Below are 15,791 nucleotides of genomic sequence, written 5' to 3' on the forward strand. Positions count from 1 at the left end.
GCACCAATTTTTAATGTTATTTGAAACAAATGAATTTTCAACAGCTTTTCTCTTGCTTGGGAGACTTGACTTCTAGAGCAGCTGACAGGCTGGAAACATTGACAGTATTCACAATTCTTTAAATTTTTCTGAGAATGTTAACTAATTTACGCACAAAATGGCTCTTCAAATGTATCTAGTGCTTCTTTTCAGGTGCCATCATTGTAAAAACTGAAAAATCTCTCCCTGTTATGCCAATATACTGAGCTAATGTGTGGAACCTGTCTCCCTCCAGTGGCATCTCACACTAGCCATAAAGTCTAATATTAAAGTGTAATTAGAGTTTCCCTGACACTCAGATGATGTCTCTCCATTGCCAAGGTTGCTAAGGGGTTGCAGGGATAGCTGGAAGAGATTTCATGTGGCCTAGAAGCCCCAGGGAAATTACGAAATGACCCCATTCTTTCAACAAGTCTCTTCTAACTGCCAAAATCTGCTGTTGCCTGCTCAGCTTGCTGTTGCTTGTGTAGCAATAGCAAGAAACACAAGGAAAAACCATGGGGAGAAGGCGGCAAACTATCTGTTCAGGGCTTGAAATAACTCTCCAGAGCAATAACCGGACTTCTGAAACCATATTTGTGACATAAAAAGTAATAGTCCCAATATTATGCTGTTGAAAAAACCAGTTGTATATTAAGGCATAAAGGTATGCCATATTCACTCATATACACCAACAGTTTAGCAATGACACATGAAATTTAGGTTGTGCCTTTCCCACAGCATGCTTAAATATACCTAAAATCTTTGCACCATGTAATGACTTGTGCAGGGAACAAACACTAAGCTGTTCCATGCATTAGCAGAGAGTAATTTTTTGTCATAGGAGACGACCTTGAATGTCTTCAGCCCATGCCTTTTGAAATGTATGTGCCCAGTCACTGCAGTACAGATTCACAGCGAGAGAGTAATATGTATGTTCCTTTGAGCACGACAAATGAAATGTGCTACCAGGCTTGCCTTCAGGCTTTCTTTGGGAATAGGGTCTGTCCCAGGAGTGATTTATGGCCTTGTTAAACAACCTCTGCCCTTTCAGCAAGAATACTGCATTACAGCAATTTTCTGGTCTTCCTATTCTTTAAAACCACATAAACAATTCGTAATGTGAAAGCCATTAATTCAATAGTTCCTCCCTGTGGAGATTATAAACTGCATTGCAGGGCAAAATATTTCTAAACATCATACCAGTCTATATTCTGTGCTTACCTTACAATTTAAAATCTCAGTAATTTGTAACGATGGTGAAAACGGCAGACTTTGAGAAGAATTAATTCTTTTTCAAGTTTAAATTTAAAAAGTTTAAGTAGGGGATTACTATTTAACAGCAACATGAGAACCTCACAATCAGCAGCAACACTTTTTTTTTTCATAGAAAGAATGATTTGAAATTTGGTTTCCATATCAAATGAAGAAAGACTGTTTGTTCAAAGATGCATGTGTAAAGTGGGAGTTGTAGTTATATAGATAGTAAATTCAGCTAAGAATTTTCATACCTATGACCCTTGTATGAATTTCTGGCATTTTGCTCCTAAATTTACTGCAAGTCACATTCGTGTGTATTGCAACTGCCTGGTTCAGAAAGTGAATACCTGATGAAGCAAACAATACAGAGAATGGGAAGAAATTGGTAGGAAGAAGAGTAAATTCCATAGCTATTAGCAGAACTGCATGAGTGTGATTGGAACTGGACATCTTCCTCCTTTCATTACTACTATTTTTTCCCAGTTAATGGCTGCACAAACTCTCATAATGGTGAAAAATGGAGTAAATTGCTGAAGGTATTACTAGACTTAGTGGTATCAAAAGGCTGGTAAGATTTAGGACATGTGACCTGACTCTGAACCCTTTCTTCAAGTACTATACTTAAAATCTAGGCTTACCATCCAGTATTGAACACGTTCTGTGAAGGAAGTTTCTCATTGGACTGCAAGTTTCTCACTTGTCACATTCCAAACAAATAAAAGCATCAAAATATTCTCCAGCAATTAAGTATCATTTCATTGCCAACAAATGAAAATCCCTAGATTTCAAGTTTAAGGATTACTATGCTTAGATAGATACAGTACAGGTCTAAAATACACAACTTAGGAACCCATACAGTTCCTTTGATTTTCTGAGGATGAAACCACCCAAAAATGAAATCACGGGGGTTTTTTTGTGTTGTGGTTTTTTGGTGTGTGGGTTTTTTTTGGTTTGTGGGTTTGTTGGGTTTTTTTTGGTTTTTTTTTTTTTTTTTAATAAAGAAAACAGAGCCCTAACACTTCCGTTCAAATGCAACGGTTTCCTCCACTTACTAAGCTAGGAGAGAATGTTTATTTTCTTCTGCCTTTGAAAACACAGGTTTCATTCGGCCTCAAGGTGGCGATACAAGTGTGATAGTTGCTGGCTTCCAAGGCTGCTTGTACTAAAATCGAATCAATCTGCATTATTTCTTCTGCTGCTAAGGAAAGAGTTCTTGGTAAAGAAACAGAGTGGCATTACTGCTGCAGCTCTCATCGCTAAAACAACTCTGCATTATCAAACATTGGAAATAAAAAAATTAAGGGAAGGTAAATCCTCAAATACTTTTCCTGTTTAGATCTTCAGAACAGGATTTAAGAAGATATTATCTCTGCACCTATAAGTATTCCCAAATGTCTCTCATACATATGTATATTATAATTAGCCTAATTGGATAGCAATTGTTTACAGCTTTGGTGAATAGCATCTTTTTTAAAAGTATAATTCTATGCATATGCTCAAACATACTAAGATGATGTTCAGGAAGGAGTGAATAACTAGCAAAAATAAACTCGTGCTAACCTGAAAATTAAGGAGTTTTTAATGAAAGCTACAATTTTCAGGAAAAAAAAAAAGAAGTGTATTTAGTCTAAGTGATTTTCTACACACAAAAAAAAAAAAAAAAAAAAAAAAAAGTTTTCCCTGAAACAAATATCTGATGTACTAAAATATTCTTGTTCTCTGTAAACACACAGATCATGAAAACTTAACCTAAGTGCCACACAGGAAAATGCAGGAAGAAAATTTTTGAGATGGGGCAATGTAAGGAAAAGAGTCATATTTCTACTAGAAGACTTATTTAGTGTAAGGGTTTTTTCAGGTTAAGTTGATGCTCATTGCTGTGCATTCATATTTTGGTACTTATTTTCAGGAAGGGTAAGAAGGAAGATACAGTAAGCTACAAGCCAGTCAGCCGAATTTCAGTCCAGGGAAATTTATGGAAAAAGTCCTACTGCGCAGACTACCCATTGCAAGAGTACCCATAGAAACACCTGGAAGCTCTGCACAGTGATGGCCACCTAATAGTTGAACTCATAGCTGAGCTGCTAGAGGTGAACCATAGAAATGTGTCTGCCATCAAAAGTTTTATTGCAAATTTAACACTTTCTCACTACAAATAAAGATCAGAGAAATTTAGAATCAATCTTGTCATGGCTCAGATTTTCCTGTGCCTTATATGTGATTTGCCCGGTCATTCATTTATCATGCTTAACATCCGCATAAGAGTATGTCAGAGATAAAGTACAACCTGTATTCTTTCCACATAGAAATGTATTCTCACGTGCAATTCAGTCACAAAACCCAGATTAAATTTGTTTTAGATTTTGGTAAGCACCAAATGTTCAGAGGAGAGTGCAATTCTGATTATGTTGACATGTTCAGCCCTACAGATGCTATAATGAATACCTTCATTAAAACAATATATATTTTTTTAATTTAAAAAAAAAGTACCTCAGCCAGTTATTGGCATACAAGCATACAATAAACAAGGCGGCTTTATTTTTATTTTCCTTCTCATTTTAAGAATCCACTGCTACAGCAGGGTTTAAATTTACATGCGTGTGTTTTCCATATCATTAACCATAATATTAATCCTTGATACGCCTTGATCCATCAAACTAGTACGTCTGCTAGTCCCTAACCAATTTAACCTCTTCCATGCACAAATGTTTAGAAAATCCCATTACGAAGAATAAAATGTTTACCCCAAAAAGGAGCAGTGAGTGCCACAGGCAAGCACAATTACATATTAAATTACTTAAATTTGTTGAGGGACAACCAGAACCATACTCTGAGTCAAATTTGCACACAAAACCCATAACAATCCTATTAACTTGGTAAAAATAATTCTTTTATGTGAGTTATAACTCAGGAAAGACTCCATATTTAAGCTATAAACAGCACCTGCATCTTCCAGATTGGGGCAGAGGGACCTATTTCAAGCCAATTTGAGCATGAAGGCTATACAGACCTTATTGTTGATGAAATGAAGCATTTCTGAAGCTTAAATATAGTACTCCACTATTATAATGAAAAGCGATTGGTATGAGCTCTACAGATACACAGGACAAAAGACAGCATTTTCAGACCAAGAGGATTCGGTCTGCTGAAAAGATAGAATATAAAAATGAAATAGAGAACACAGCACTTGAAAGCTAAGAGGAACTGAAAAGACAGATGAATAGCTGCTTAGAAAGCTATAACGAACCATGGAATGCAAATTGCACAAAGACAAAAGATTCAAGAACTTCAAACTAAAGTGAGCCTTGAAGAGAAACTTAATTTATTTAATCCACAGTAAACATAGTTGGCACTGTGGTTCAAATACCGCTCTCCTAATACAGACACAGTAGTCTCCCTGGAACATTATTTAAACCTCCAACTGAAGAGGAAAACAACTTCTGCTAGTACACATGCATTATGCTTCAATATTGTAGAGTAAATCCAAACAAACAAGAGTAAAGATGAAAACTAGAAGCACAAATGTCAAGGTTACTTCAGTTATCTTATATTTGCTTCTTGGCAAAAACCTCTAGAACAAATTGAGAAGAGGCTTATGGAATGGGGTTTTTTGATGTGAAAATTAGGGGGTTTGAACATTATTAAGTTCTGCATTTCCATGAAATGTAAAATTTTATGTATCTATCTTGTTACCATTAAAACTTGCAACAAAGCTGAAATAATCCCATCTTTCCCCCCCCCCCCCCCCCCCCAATATAATGAGTCGTGCCAAATTCCATTTTAGGATTGAGAAGCCAAACTTCCTTTATTTCTTGAAAATTGAACAGGGATCCCACCCATAACTCAGAAATCTTTCTTCAAATATTGAATTGATTAGGCTCAACAAAATATTTCAATTTCAATGAAACAGCAGGTTTTCAGCACAAAAATAACTCTCTCAAACCATTTCATCACGCATACCAGAGTTAAATTACCTCACAATCTCTGTTATGGTCTGCTCTACTTCAGCTTATTTCCTACAAAAAGGTGCTTAAAATACTAAGGCAAGCGCAAGTCTCATTGAAACGGAGAAGAAAGTTGGCTTGTTGAAGGAATCCGTTAAGCCTTCCCAAAAGACGTTCCAGTATCAGCTGAGCGATATGTATGGGACAACAGATACATGCACACGTGTCTGAAGTGCTTTGTACTTCACAGACTGCTTAGACTAATACTATGTGCTTTGGAAATTGTCATGGCAACAATGTATTTCCTTACAAATGGAAACAGTACAGTAAATAGGCATATAAAACCCCCTTGTAGCCTGACAATAATGTTGCTTAAGCTTGCATGCCCTCCTTCAATAACAAACAGAAGCAAGGGTGTCAGTGGCACGTGAAAAATCCACACGCGGGGCAAAATCCTGTTAACAGGCGGCTCACGCTGCTGGACAAGTGAAGGAATCAACATGGAAGGAGCAGGACTACCTCCTATTCACACCAGGCCGGTAGGCTTCACAGGTGGAGGAATCATCACGGTGGAGTACAAGGAGAAAGTACTCAGCAAACACTTTCTGTTAAGGCAGAACCCCACAGCGGGGTGAAACACTACTTAAATTGGACAAAAATGAACAGATGCCATCCATGTTCTCAGATAAGCATATAACAGTCAAATTTCTTGTCTCTGTGAAAATGAGTTAAGACACACGGGGTCCACTTCAAATTGGACTGGCTAGCTATATTTACTACAGTCTGATTCTATTATAAGTTGCAAACAAATAACCGGGAGGGTGTCAGGGAATCCTGTTGTTTTTCTCTACTACTGTGCTAATTTCTCAGGTGAACCGAGGCCACCTCTAAGTGAGCTCGCTGTTGGAAAGACACAGCACATCACTGACGTTCTAACACCACTTCCACAACGCTTTTTTCACTTCCCATCTAATCCAACATAGAACGATGGAAACATTGTTAAGTCCAAAAGTGGCAACATGATTAAACTTTCATCTAAAATTTTCAATATTTTAAATGAATCCTTCTTCCTAGCTGTTTTTTTCTGCAGAAAAAAATACTTGTTTAAAGTGAACTTTACATGAGTCAGTCATTTCAGACACTTCAAGGAAGTACCTGAAGGGTCCCCCCATTGTCTCTTGAAAAAAAAAAAAAAATTCTTTTTCAGTAAGCAGAAGTTAAAAAAAAATTATGCTGACATATCTTCAGTAAGCAGATTTTAAAAATTAATTTTGACAAATATTCCCAAACTTCCTTTCTATCTCCATCTTAGCATTCACTTAAATAGTGTAATAGCCTTAGGAGTAGCACCGTATAATGTCTTTTACATTGCCAAACCAGATAAGTAAAATGCTGTCTGCAACCTGTTGGGTTTTGTAGAGCTTGTGTCATTTTCCCTCTTTGATATCAGATAAATGATAAATAATAACTGTTTTATTGTACTCATCTGTCACTGAAAAAAAATCGACTTAATCCAGTATTTCCATGTTCAACTCTAATCTGGAAGCAACAAAAAACCACACAGTTCCTGGTTTGAGTACTGCATTCCTCCTTGATTGCATATAGAGACTTTTGCTTCAAAGACAACAATCATCTGAATGATTAGTATCTCTATTAATCTTGACTGAGATTTAGCTTTGGAACGAGCAAAGAACCGTAAAATGGACAAGTCTTAGTTAAAGTTGTTCCCATTCAAACCAGTGGCAATGCTCTTGCCCCTCCATGGCAACTGAATACTTCTGAAAATTCTGATTTATCAACCAAGGTATTTTTCTGCTAAAAGAACAATATATTCCAACACATGTAAGCCGTGATGGCTTTAAAGCCACAATTCCATAATTCCAAACCTCTAACAAAGAACAACTATCCAGCAATCACCTGTATTCAAACTTGAAAATCAAGAAACTCTTGCAGTTTTTCCCAGTCAGAGAGGAAAATAAATACATGGACCATGGTCCTACCTGTGGGTCCGACAGTCGAGAAAGGTCAGGGTACAAGTAGAATTTTATCCCCTCGGAAGCACCTGGTAACGTTACTCCACGAATCAGAAGAATCATCAACATGATATAGGGGAACGTGGCTGTTACATATACAACCTAGCAAGAAGAAGAAAACATCAGAAAAATATTTTCTTCCAACTGCAAGAAAACTGTCTCATTTCCAACATCCATTTTGCTGTTAGATAAAAACCAAATCATTTTCTGGAGGAAAAGTGCTTGTGATGCCCTTGTTCATGCAGGTGAATTTTGTCCTCTAAACATATTCCCTTCTCAACTACATATGACTTGCAGGAAAGCTCAACACTTTTTTATAAAGAGATTGGGAAGCACTCTTTAAGTATATTATTTACTCTCTCTTTGTGAGAGTGGACCAGACACCACCATACTACAGCGTACCTGTGTACTATTCCACATACTATTCCAAACACAGATACAAGGAAATTGACTCATAAAAGCAAGTAGTTAATTGCATTATATGTTATGTATTACATAAAACCATACGCAATGAATTCTCAGAAACCTAGTAATTACTAAACTGTCATCTCATAAGACTGCTTTGCCTGCATATCTCTGAGGAATAAACATTTCATCAAGCCTAAAGGTTAAATGCTATGTGTATCTCCTTGCAAATTGCAATAGTACCCTTATAGTGCAAAGTACCTTCAGGCAAGATTTCTGAAGCACTCAAGCCCAGCAATTTCTGTTTTCACATATATGGCCATATTTTTTTCAGAAATCAGTTTGTGCTGTGCATGGGGATCTACTAAGCTTTTCTGGAAACCTGCAAGAAGTCACGTTTTTCAAAGGAAAAATTGAGCAGAACTGATGCCATTTTATAATCCTGAGATCAGTATATAGCTATTCAAACTTGGAGATGGATGAAATGATAAATTCCAAGTCACTATAAAGATTTCCTTTAAATAATGACATACCTTAAACTTAACTGTCCATAATTCTCTATAGCCATTCTCACCTGTGCAAAGTAGGTATAAAATATCCTAATATGCAATATTACTCTTATACATAAAATCATAGAATGGTTTGGGTTGGAAGGGACCTTAGAGAGCCCATCTAGTTCCAACCCCCTGCCATGGGCAGGGACACCCTCCACTAGACGAGGTTGCCCAAAGCCCCATCCAACCTGGCCTTGAACACTTCCAGGGAGCGGACATCTACCTTGCGCAGTTCAAAATTACTTAAGCTGCAAGAATGGGGAAAATCATTGGTGAAAAATATAGTATAGCCCTCAAAAATATGCATTTTAAATTCAATAGTTCATTACCTGTCTCATGGCTATGTAAATGAAAGAGATACATGAGAGAATGTACCCATGAAAGGTTTCTCAAACACATTTTCATGACCAATTAACTGCATCTTGATTTTCAGATCATCTTGAATATTTAACCCCAGACATGCAATCATCTCACGTGTGCCTCAGCTGCTACACTCAGAAATCACATGGCAGATCCTCGAGCATGTCCAGCTGCCCAAGACATATTTAGACACTTCACTCTCACTGACCTTAACAGGAGATAAGCATCTATGTACCTTTCAGGTGTCTTATCCCTTTTGAAAATACAAGCCATGATTTTCCCAGGAAATGGAGACAAACATTGTATTCCTACAGGTCTCAGAAGCCTGAACTGATGAATTCATAGGTCCATAAAATGCAAAATGGAATCCCAGTGCTTACCTTTATCATAATAGACTATTAGTGGAAATGCAAAGTGATATGACTGAGTTCAAATGGACCTTGTCTCAAAGAGACTTCTCTCCACATTTAGGCTTCGTATAAAAATGGATCTTCAGTTAATGAGAAGTAAAAAAAGAAACACATGGAATGGACATGGTCCTGCTCTGACTCTTATACTGGGTGAAAAGGACAAAATAGCCAGCAGCTGTTTTTTATGTTTTTGTATTTAATCCTTTGCCAGCTATTTTTCTCTACTTCTTTTAAATCAATAGTTGGTTTTAATAGGGGATAGTCAGTAGACATAAAGATTTGATGACATGGAAGGTATTGCACCTGAATATCTGTTATAACATTAAAGCATAACGTTTCACTGCATCATGATTCATTAACTACACTGGTCTGCAGCCTGCTATCTCACTCAGCCTGCCACGGCCTTGAAACATTTTACACCAGTGAACAATTTTGTACAAGCAGACTTCTTCCCAGGTTCCTTTGGGTGTATTTCCTCACTGGGCTCCATCAAGGAAGAGCTGAAACCACTCATCCCTATGCCCAAGAGAGGTCAGGTAAAAGTACCCTTGTAACAGCAGTCTGCAATCCAGGCTTGTAGAGTTAAACTTCATGGTTTTCTGCTCACTTTTCCAATGCTTTCCACAGCCCATCCATGCGTATTACCACTGTTGCAAGTACTAGAACCACAACCGCTAGCATATTTTTTTATCACCAGGGTAGTTGTGCCTCAGCTTTAGAGCAATGAGGACTCTTCTTCCTTTCTGGTTACCATGCAGAAAGAGGATATAAATAGAGCGCAATTGGCTCAGTACTTCTGGCAATAAATACTAATGCAGATCTCCAGAACGACAATGAAAGAGATGCCAAGGAAGCATGTGTGGGAAAGATACACCCTTCCTGAGCCAACTGACATTTGTTGACAATTTCGGTGTTAGTGCTCATACAGCTAATGAGGCTGCTAAAACTGCAAGCTTCTCTTGTATCACAACAGGGACGTGCATTGTGTTCAGAGAGGGGAGAGAAGGCCACTGCTCGTAGGTGGTGTTCAAGTCTCCCAGTATGTTGAGCCACCTAATTCCATGGCATCCAGTACAGCAGTTGCTCGCTTTATCATGCTTTGCTAGAGCTCGTGAGGTGAGGGAGGATGGGGCATTTTAGAAATCAAATGCCATTATTAGTTTCGTCATCACATCTGTAGGCATTAAAAGTTTCCTGAATTGTTTTCTTTTCTTTCAACACATCAAACCTCTCTGAATGTAAATGTGAACACAACTGTTTCTAATTGCACTGCATCCTGTTTTAATTGACTTTAATTGCTTGGTATGTTAATTTGCATTCCAATGCTCAAAATGCTTTTTTTAAATCCTAGTCAGACCAATGCCAGTGTTTAAGCAGTTGGAAACAAAATAAAAATTTCTGGCATGCTAGTTTTTGCACCAAGTTCTCCTACTACAATAGAATTGAAAGACAAATTTACAAAGATATTTAGACATACAACTTTGTGGAAAGGCACCTACTGGGATGCCTAACAGCTCTTAAGCATACTTAGGTGCTTAACTGAAAGTACATTAGGACCAAAGATCCTGAGAATAGACTGCAATGAACTTTAAGTACCAAGCACTGGAACTTTACATACCAAAACCTTAAGAGACTTAGATGTCTGTGTCACTCAAGGCTAGTTATAAAGATATCTAGATATCTATGCAATGATTTCATGAGTAAGGCACCATAAAGATCTTGAGAACTGAACTAGCTGCCAGTTTGCATCTTTTCCTACCTAAGTATCTTTAAAGTGCAAATACGGGTACATAGCTTCAAATTTGGCTACTGGGACTGTTGAACTTCTTATCCTAAATGAAAAGACGCTTTTCTGAACATTCCGGCCAGACGATGCCACAGAGGTTCAAGTGAAGGTGACTTGGCTTGTGAGAAAATGTAGAAATACATGATAAATCTGTGGAGAATAAGGAAGAAGCCCTGCATGCAATGAATTGAGCCATGCACCCACAGAAATCTAGAAGCCTAAAAACAGATTTCTCTGGCTATGGCTACTACAGAACACACCAGCCTGATGTTCACACTCTTCCTCACAGCAGCTTCTTAGCAGGGTGAGTCATGAATAGGAAGTAGTGAACTTTAATCCTTTGCTTGGCTCTTGCTGAGAACATAACTGAACTAGAATTCAGTGAACAAAACATAACATTCTGAGGCTAGGAAGTTGAGGGAATTCTTTCCTGCAAGCTGCGATGTTCGAGTTTGTTTGCACTATAATGACCCAATTGCATTTTATAAATGGAATAAAAGTGTTTTGTTTCACCTGATGCTTCAGAAAATTACTGGCTTGCTAATCCCCTTCCCATAAAGTCCCCTCTTGCTCCATTAGGCTATAAAAACAAGGAGTATCAATGCAAGAATTGGCAGAAATTTGCCAAAACTCAATATTAGAAGAGTTATATGGAAAATAAGACTTGACTCCATGCCCTGCTCATCCTTATCTTTCATTTAGTGTTTTCAGCCTATTGACTAGCCATTTAGCCTATTCATTTAGTTGACACTGACCAACTTCCTTTGTTAAGAGGAGACTGATGAGCAGTCTTCAGATCTTGGTGACATACAAGGTTTGTCTGCCCAGGACAAATGAAAGAAAATTATGCCCAGACTGCAGTACACTCCCGTGTGAAGAAACAGCTTGGGAACCAAAATTTCACTACCTGAGTGATGTGGCAGGGAAAAGAGTAATTTTTATCCTTCTTTACAGTGTTGATGCAGAAGAGCATATTAGTACAACTATAGAAATATAATTATCTTACCACTGTCTGGCAGCTCTGTATCTTTGTAGATACACATACATAATTGATATTACCAATTTGGGCATGATTTCCATGAAAATTTAAAAAGAGTTCTACATGCCGTGGTTAACCCAGGCATCTTGGTTCCACTAATATTTTTCCAGTTTCACAAATTCTAACTTCCTAGATGTTAACAGCAGATAATGCTACAAAAGATTTTCTTTTTCAACCACCATGGTATACTGTGAAATATTCCATGCAGCATTGTTTGAAAAAGTCTTTTGCTGATATGACACTATAGCATCTACGGACATAGAAATGACAACTGAGAAGAGATATTTTCAACATTAATTGGATTTACAAGAAAAATGGTATAAGACAGTATAAAGGAATGACTGCTAATTCACAACTTTTTAAAAATGTGTGTCAAAAGGGGGAAACAAAATTATAGATCTACCTATATTTTAAAGCTAAAATTTCATATGCAGAAAAAGAAACTAAACCAAAAACCCAACAGAATACCAGATGATGGATTTGTATGAAGTATGATTGGGATGGTGGTGGGCGGGGAGAGAGAATCAGCAAAATGGCTCATTTTGCTATTTTCTCTGTGTTTTACAGACTTATTAGCATCATCTTCTGTTTGTCTTGTTTGTTTATCCACAGAGGGAAACTTGCTCCAGAATAATCTCATGAACGGTCCTTAACCAGGTTGCTTACAAACTGCAGAATTTCTTCTAAGCTACTAATGAATCATATGTGAGTCCAAAAAGTTTCACTTGGAGTAGAAAGAAGTTAAAAAACCAACAGGTAAGAAAATTTAATAAGATTTGAGAGCTCAGAAATAAGTATCAAAGAGGAAAAATCCACTGGGAATGCAAGATGAGCTAGAAAATAGGAGCCAGGAGAGGACACTTTTCCAGAAGAGGAAAGTATGTAAGATTAAATGCACAGTGATGATAGGAAGCAGAAGATTCTACATGACATAATAGCAGAAAGGAATAAACAATTCTAATACCACATCACGCTGAGTTCATTGACTGGGACACAGAAAAATCTCTATCTCTCAGAGAGCTGTAAGTCCTTATTTTTATCCATGTGGTGGTAAAGGCAATAAATAAGTAAACAAAAGTCTGAGTCAAGCTGAAACAGTTTCCTTTACAAAGAAATGAAAGCTCAACTCCAAAATTCATTTTGAGTCAATACAAAAATATTGCATTTCGTTCAATTTTGGTTTGGCATTCTTTTTACTGAATGGGTGGAAGGGAGATCTCTCTTGACTGAAAAATGCTTTAACAACCCAAAGGCATTATTTATAAGCTTCATTTCAAAATTAAAAAATGGTTTTAAAATGTTTGTTTCCTATTTTTTTCACAAGAATTATTCGTCACATTGGGTCTGACTTTATGGACCTGTCAGCACTTCTCAAATTCCATTTCAACAACATCATCCGTGTTCAAAAAACTGCCTACCTGTAGCCAAAAGTTCCAAAAGAAGGGGAGGAAAACTATGGAAGAAGCTTTGACTCAGTGCTGAGGACTCTAGTGCTCCAATAGCCTACCATGCCAACCCAGGAATACAGCTCAAATTGGAAAGCAATGAAAAAGTACCAAAGGCAGACAATATCAGTGCACTGCAGCAGCTCACGTTCCTGGCTGAAGTGAGTGAACAATTCACTTAGATGATGAGCTGTTTCTCCCCATAAATATTCCTTAAGCAGCATCCAGTTTTCTAAATGTGTGTTACTTCAAATTATTTCCCATGTAATTACCACAGCTGGCTTTGTTTCCAGATTGCCCAGGACCACTGAAATAAAGATCTGTCTTATTTCTGCTAAAACTGCTCTTGAAGATAGTCAGTTATTTTGATGGTATCCACAGGCCTCATATTTAATAATAATTAAAAAAAAAATACTGCCTAGATCAAACACAAAGCTAGATTTCCATGTATTTGGGTAAAAAATCCCTAATTTAACAGATACTGCTGCCCCAAAACATTCATTTGTTAAACTACCAATAGAAAACAAACAGAAATGGTCACAAATATAGCTGGAGAGATTTCAAGACAATTATCTTGGAACATAACTGTATCTACACTGCAGAACTGGTGCACTTCACACCGCACTCCCAGCAACATCCCAGTTCATTGGTTATCCCTACTTCTTAACTCAGTGTTTGAATACAATGAAAGGGGGCAAAACTCCCCACATCTCCTTCAGAAAGAAACCTTGCTACGTGAGTAGAAGGGAAATTCAGTGATTCTGCAGAGACTGCCCAATGCATACAACTGGAAAACACAGACCAAGAAGTGCTTGTTGGAACAGAGTTTGCCCTCTGTGCAGACATAATCAGTAAAGCCCAATCATGGGGACTGGACCACACAAAAGTGACTGTATAACATGTAGAATCAGTTAATTTTATTACATTATTTAAATCAATTACGTGAGCACCTGCATTTAAGCACTAAATAATGGTAAATGCAGATAACTAGATTCTTTCTTGAACTGATCATAGGCATGCACATCTTAATAATGACCTAATCGCTTCCAAAGAATGTGCCAACAGCTTCTAAAAAAGTGGGACTGATCATAGTAAATAGGCTGAATCCTGAAAGAATGTCTTTAAATCACAGTTCCATATGTTTCAAGAATCTATTCAAGTCTGAATAGGCCTTGGTCAAATTCATAGTAAAATTTGATTCAGGGCATCAGGAGAAGAGACTCACATTATCTAGGTTAAGGCTCATAGGAAACTATTTGCATGGTTACCCTAATTTAGACAGTCTACAAATCAATGCATAAGTCTATAGCAGTTTTTGGGGACCCTGCTCTGAAGTGTACAGAAAGATTCACTAGGGAATCCACGCAATGCTAACCTTGGTGGCCTGAACAGGGACACTGCCTGAAGTAAGAAATGGTGAGACTGTTAGTCATACTGTTTCATCAATGCTGCAACATTTTTTTCTGTCATTACGTGCCAAAGGAGGAGAGCAGGCAGACTTAAAATACCTATAGTAAGTACAACCCAGAGAAATCTCAGGAACTGAGTGCAATGACATGCATCCTCCCAGTGCTGTTGTTCCTCAGTCTCCAAAATTTGTGTCCAAACTCAATATTCATCCTACACTTACCAACTGAGTAGGTTGCCTGAGTGTCCTCTGAGGAGTTATGTTGATAAAAAAAGTAAAGGATGCAACAATTCTAAACGCCAACATGCCTAAGAGTGTGCTATCCATTTGTTAGAAAATGTGCTTGTCATATTGTTAATATATTGTTAATACACTACCAATGCAAAAATTCCAACAGCTGTAAAAACATTACATCCAAAATAATTCTGTGAAACAAGGGGAGGTCTGTAGTGTAATTTTAAAATTCAGAAAGTTGCAGAAAACCAAAATGAGCACTACAATCTGGCAAGCAGATACAGTTCTAGCAGTGTAAATACAAGAGAAGCAATCCGATGGTAAAATCAGGGTATTGTTGTCCCTAGTACCTACAGGCTGTTGTAGGGTTTTTTTGTTTTGTTTGGGGTGGTTGTTTTGTTTTAGGTGGGTTTTTTTACCCTGAAGAGGCTATTGATTTAAATTCATTATTTTATCTGCACCATAAATCGGCTAGCCTCGAACTAGAATGGCAAATGAAACAATGGTATCCTATAACTATGAAAATCTAAAAGAGTAAGGTTAATTTATTGTGTTGGTTAACATTCAAGTGCACAAAGAGGAAGACCTGCCCTGTGGTTGTGGGCAGGGAGAAGACAACTGATTGGGAGGAAGCAAACTTCAGCATCTTAGCTAAGCTCATCACTGCAAGCAAAAGTGTTTATGTAGAGCTCCCATCAAGTAGGGAATTTGCAGAGCCACAAATATCTCAAAATCAAAGACTGCTATTTAATCAAGTAAAAGTCAACTTTAAAAATCAATCAGGAAGAATTTTAAATATAAATTAGGACTAATTAATCAACTGAAGGTTGTTTTTTGGTTGTTTTTTTTTTTCATTTTGAAAAGGTCTTTAAAAAGTTCAAGCTTTTATAAATCA

General features: G+C 37.4%; 1 protein-coding gene across 2 annotated transcripts in view; it reads right to left on the minus strand.

The window, feature by feature from the left end:
* The window catches only part of SLC6A11 (solute carrier family 6 member 11), a 105,612-nt gene that overhangs the window by 47,374 nt on the left and 42,447 nt on the right, over positions 1 to 15,791 (minus strand). For both annotated transcript variants that reach the window (XM_075762767.1, XM_075762768.1), the window contains exon 7: positions 7,223 to 7,357. In XM_075762767.1, the coding sequence (XP_075618882.1) occupies positions 7,223 to 7,357 (135 nt within the window). The remainder of the gene's footprint in view (positions 1 to 7,222; positions 7,358 to 15,791) is intronic.

This window comes from Balearica regulorum, chromosome 10, assembly GCF_011004875.1.
Source record: "Balearica regulorum gibbericeps isolate bBalReg1 chromosome 10, bBalReg1.pri, whole genome shotgun sequence".
Lineage (NCBI taxonomy): Eukaryota > Metazoa > Chordata > Aves > Gruiformes > Gruidae > Balearica > Balearica regulorum.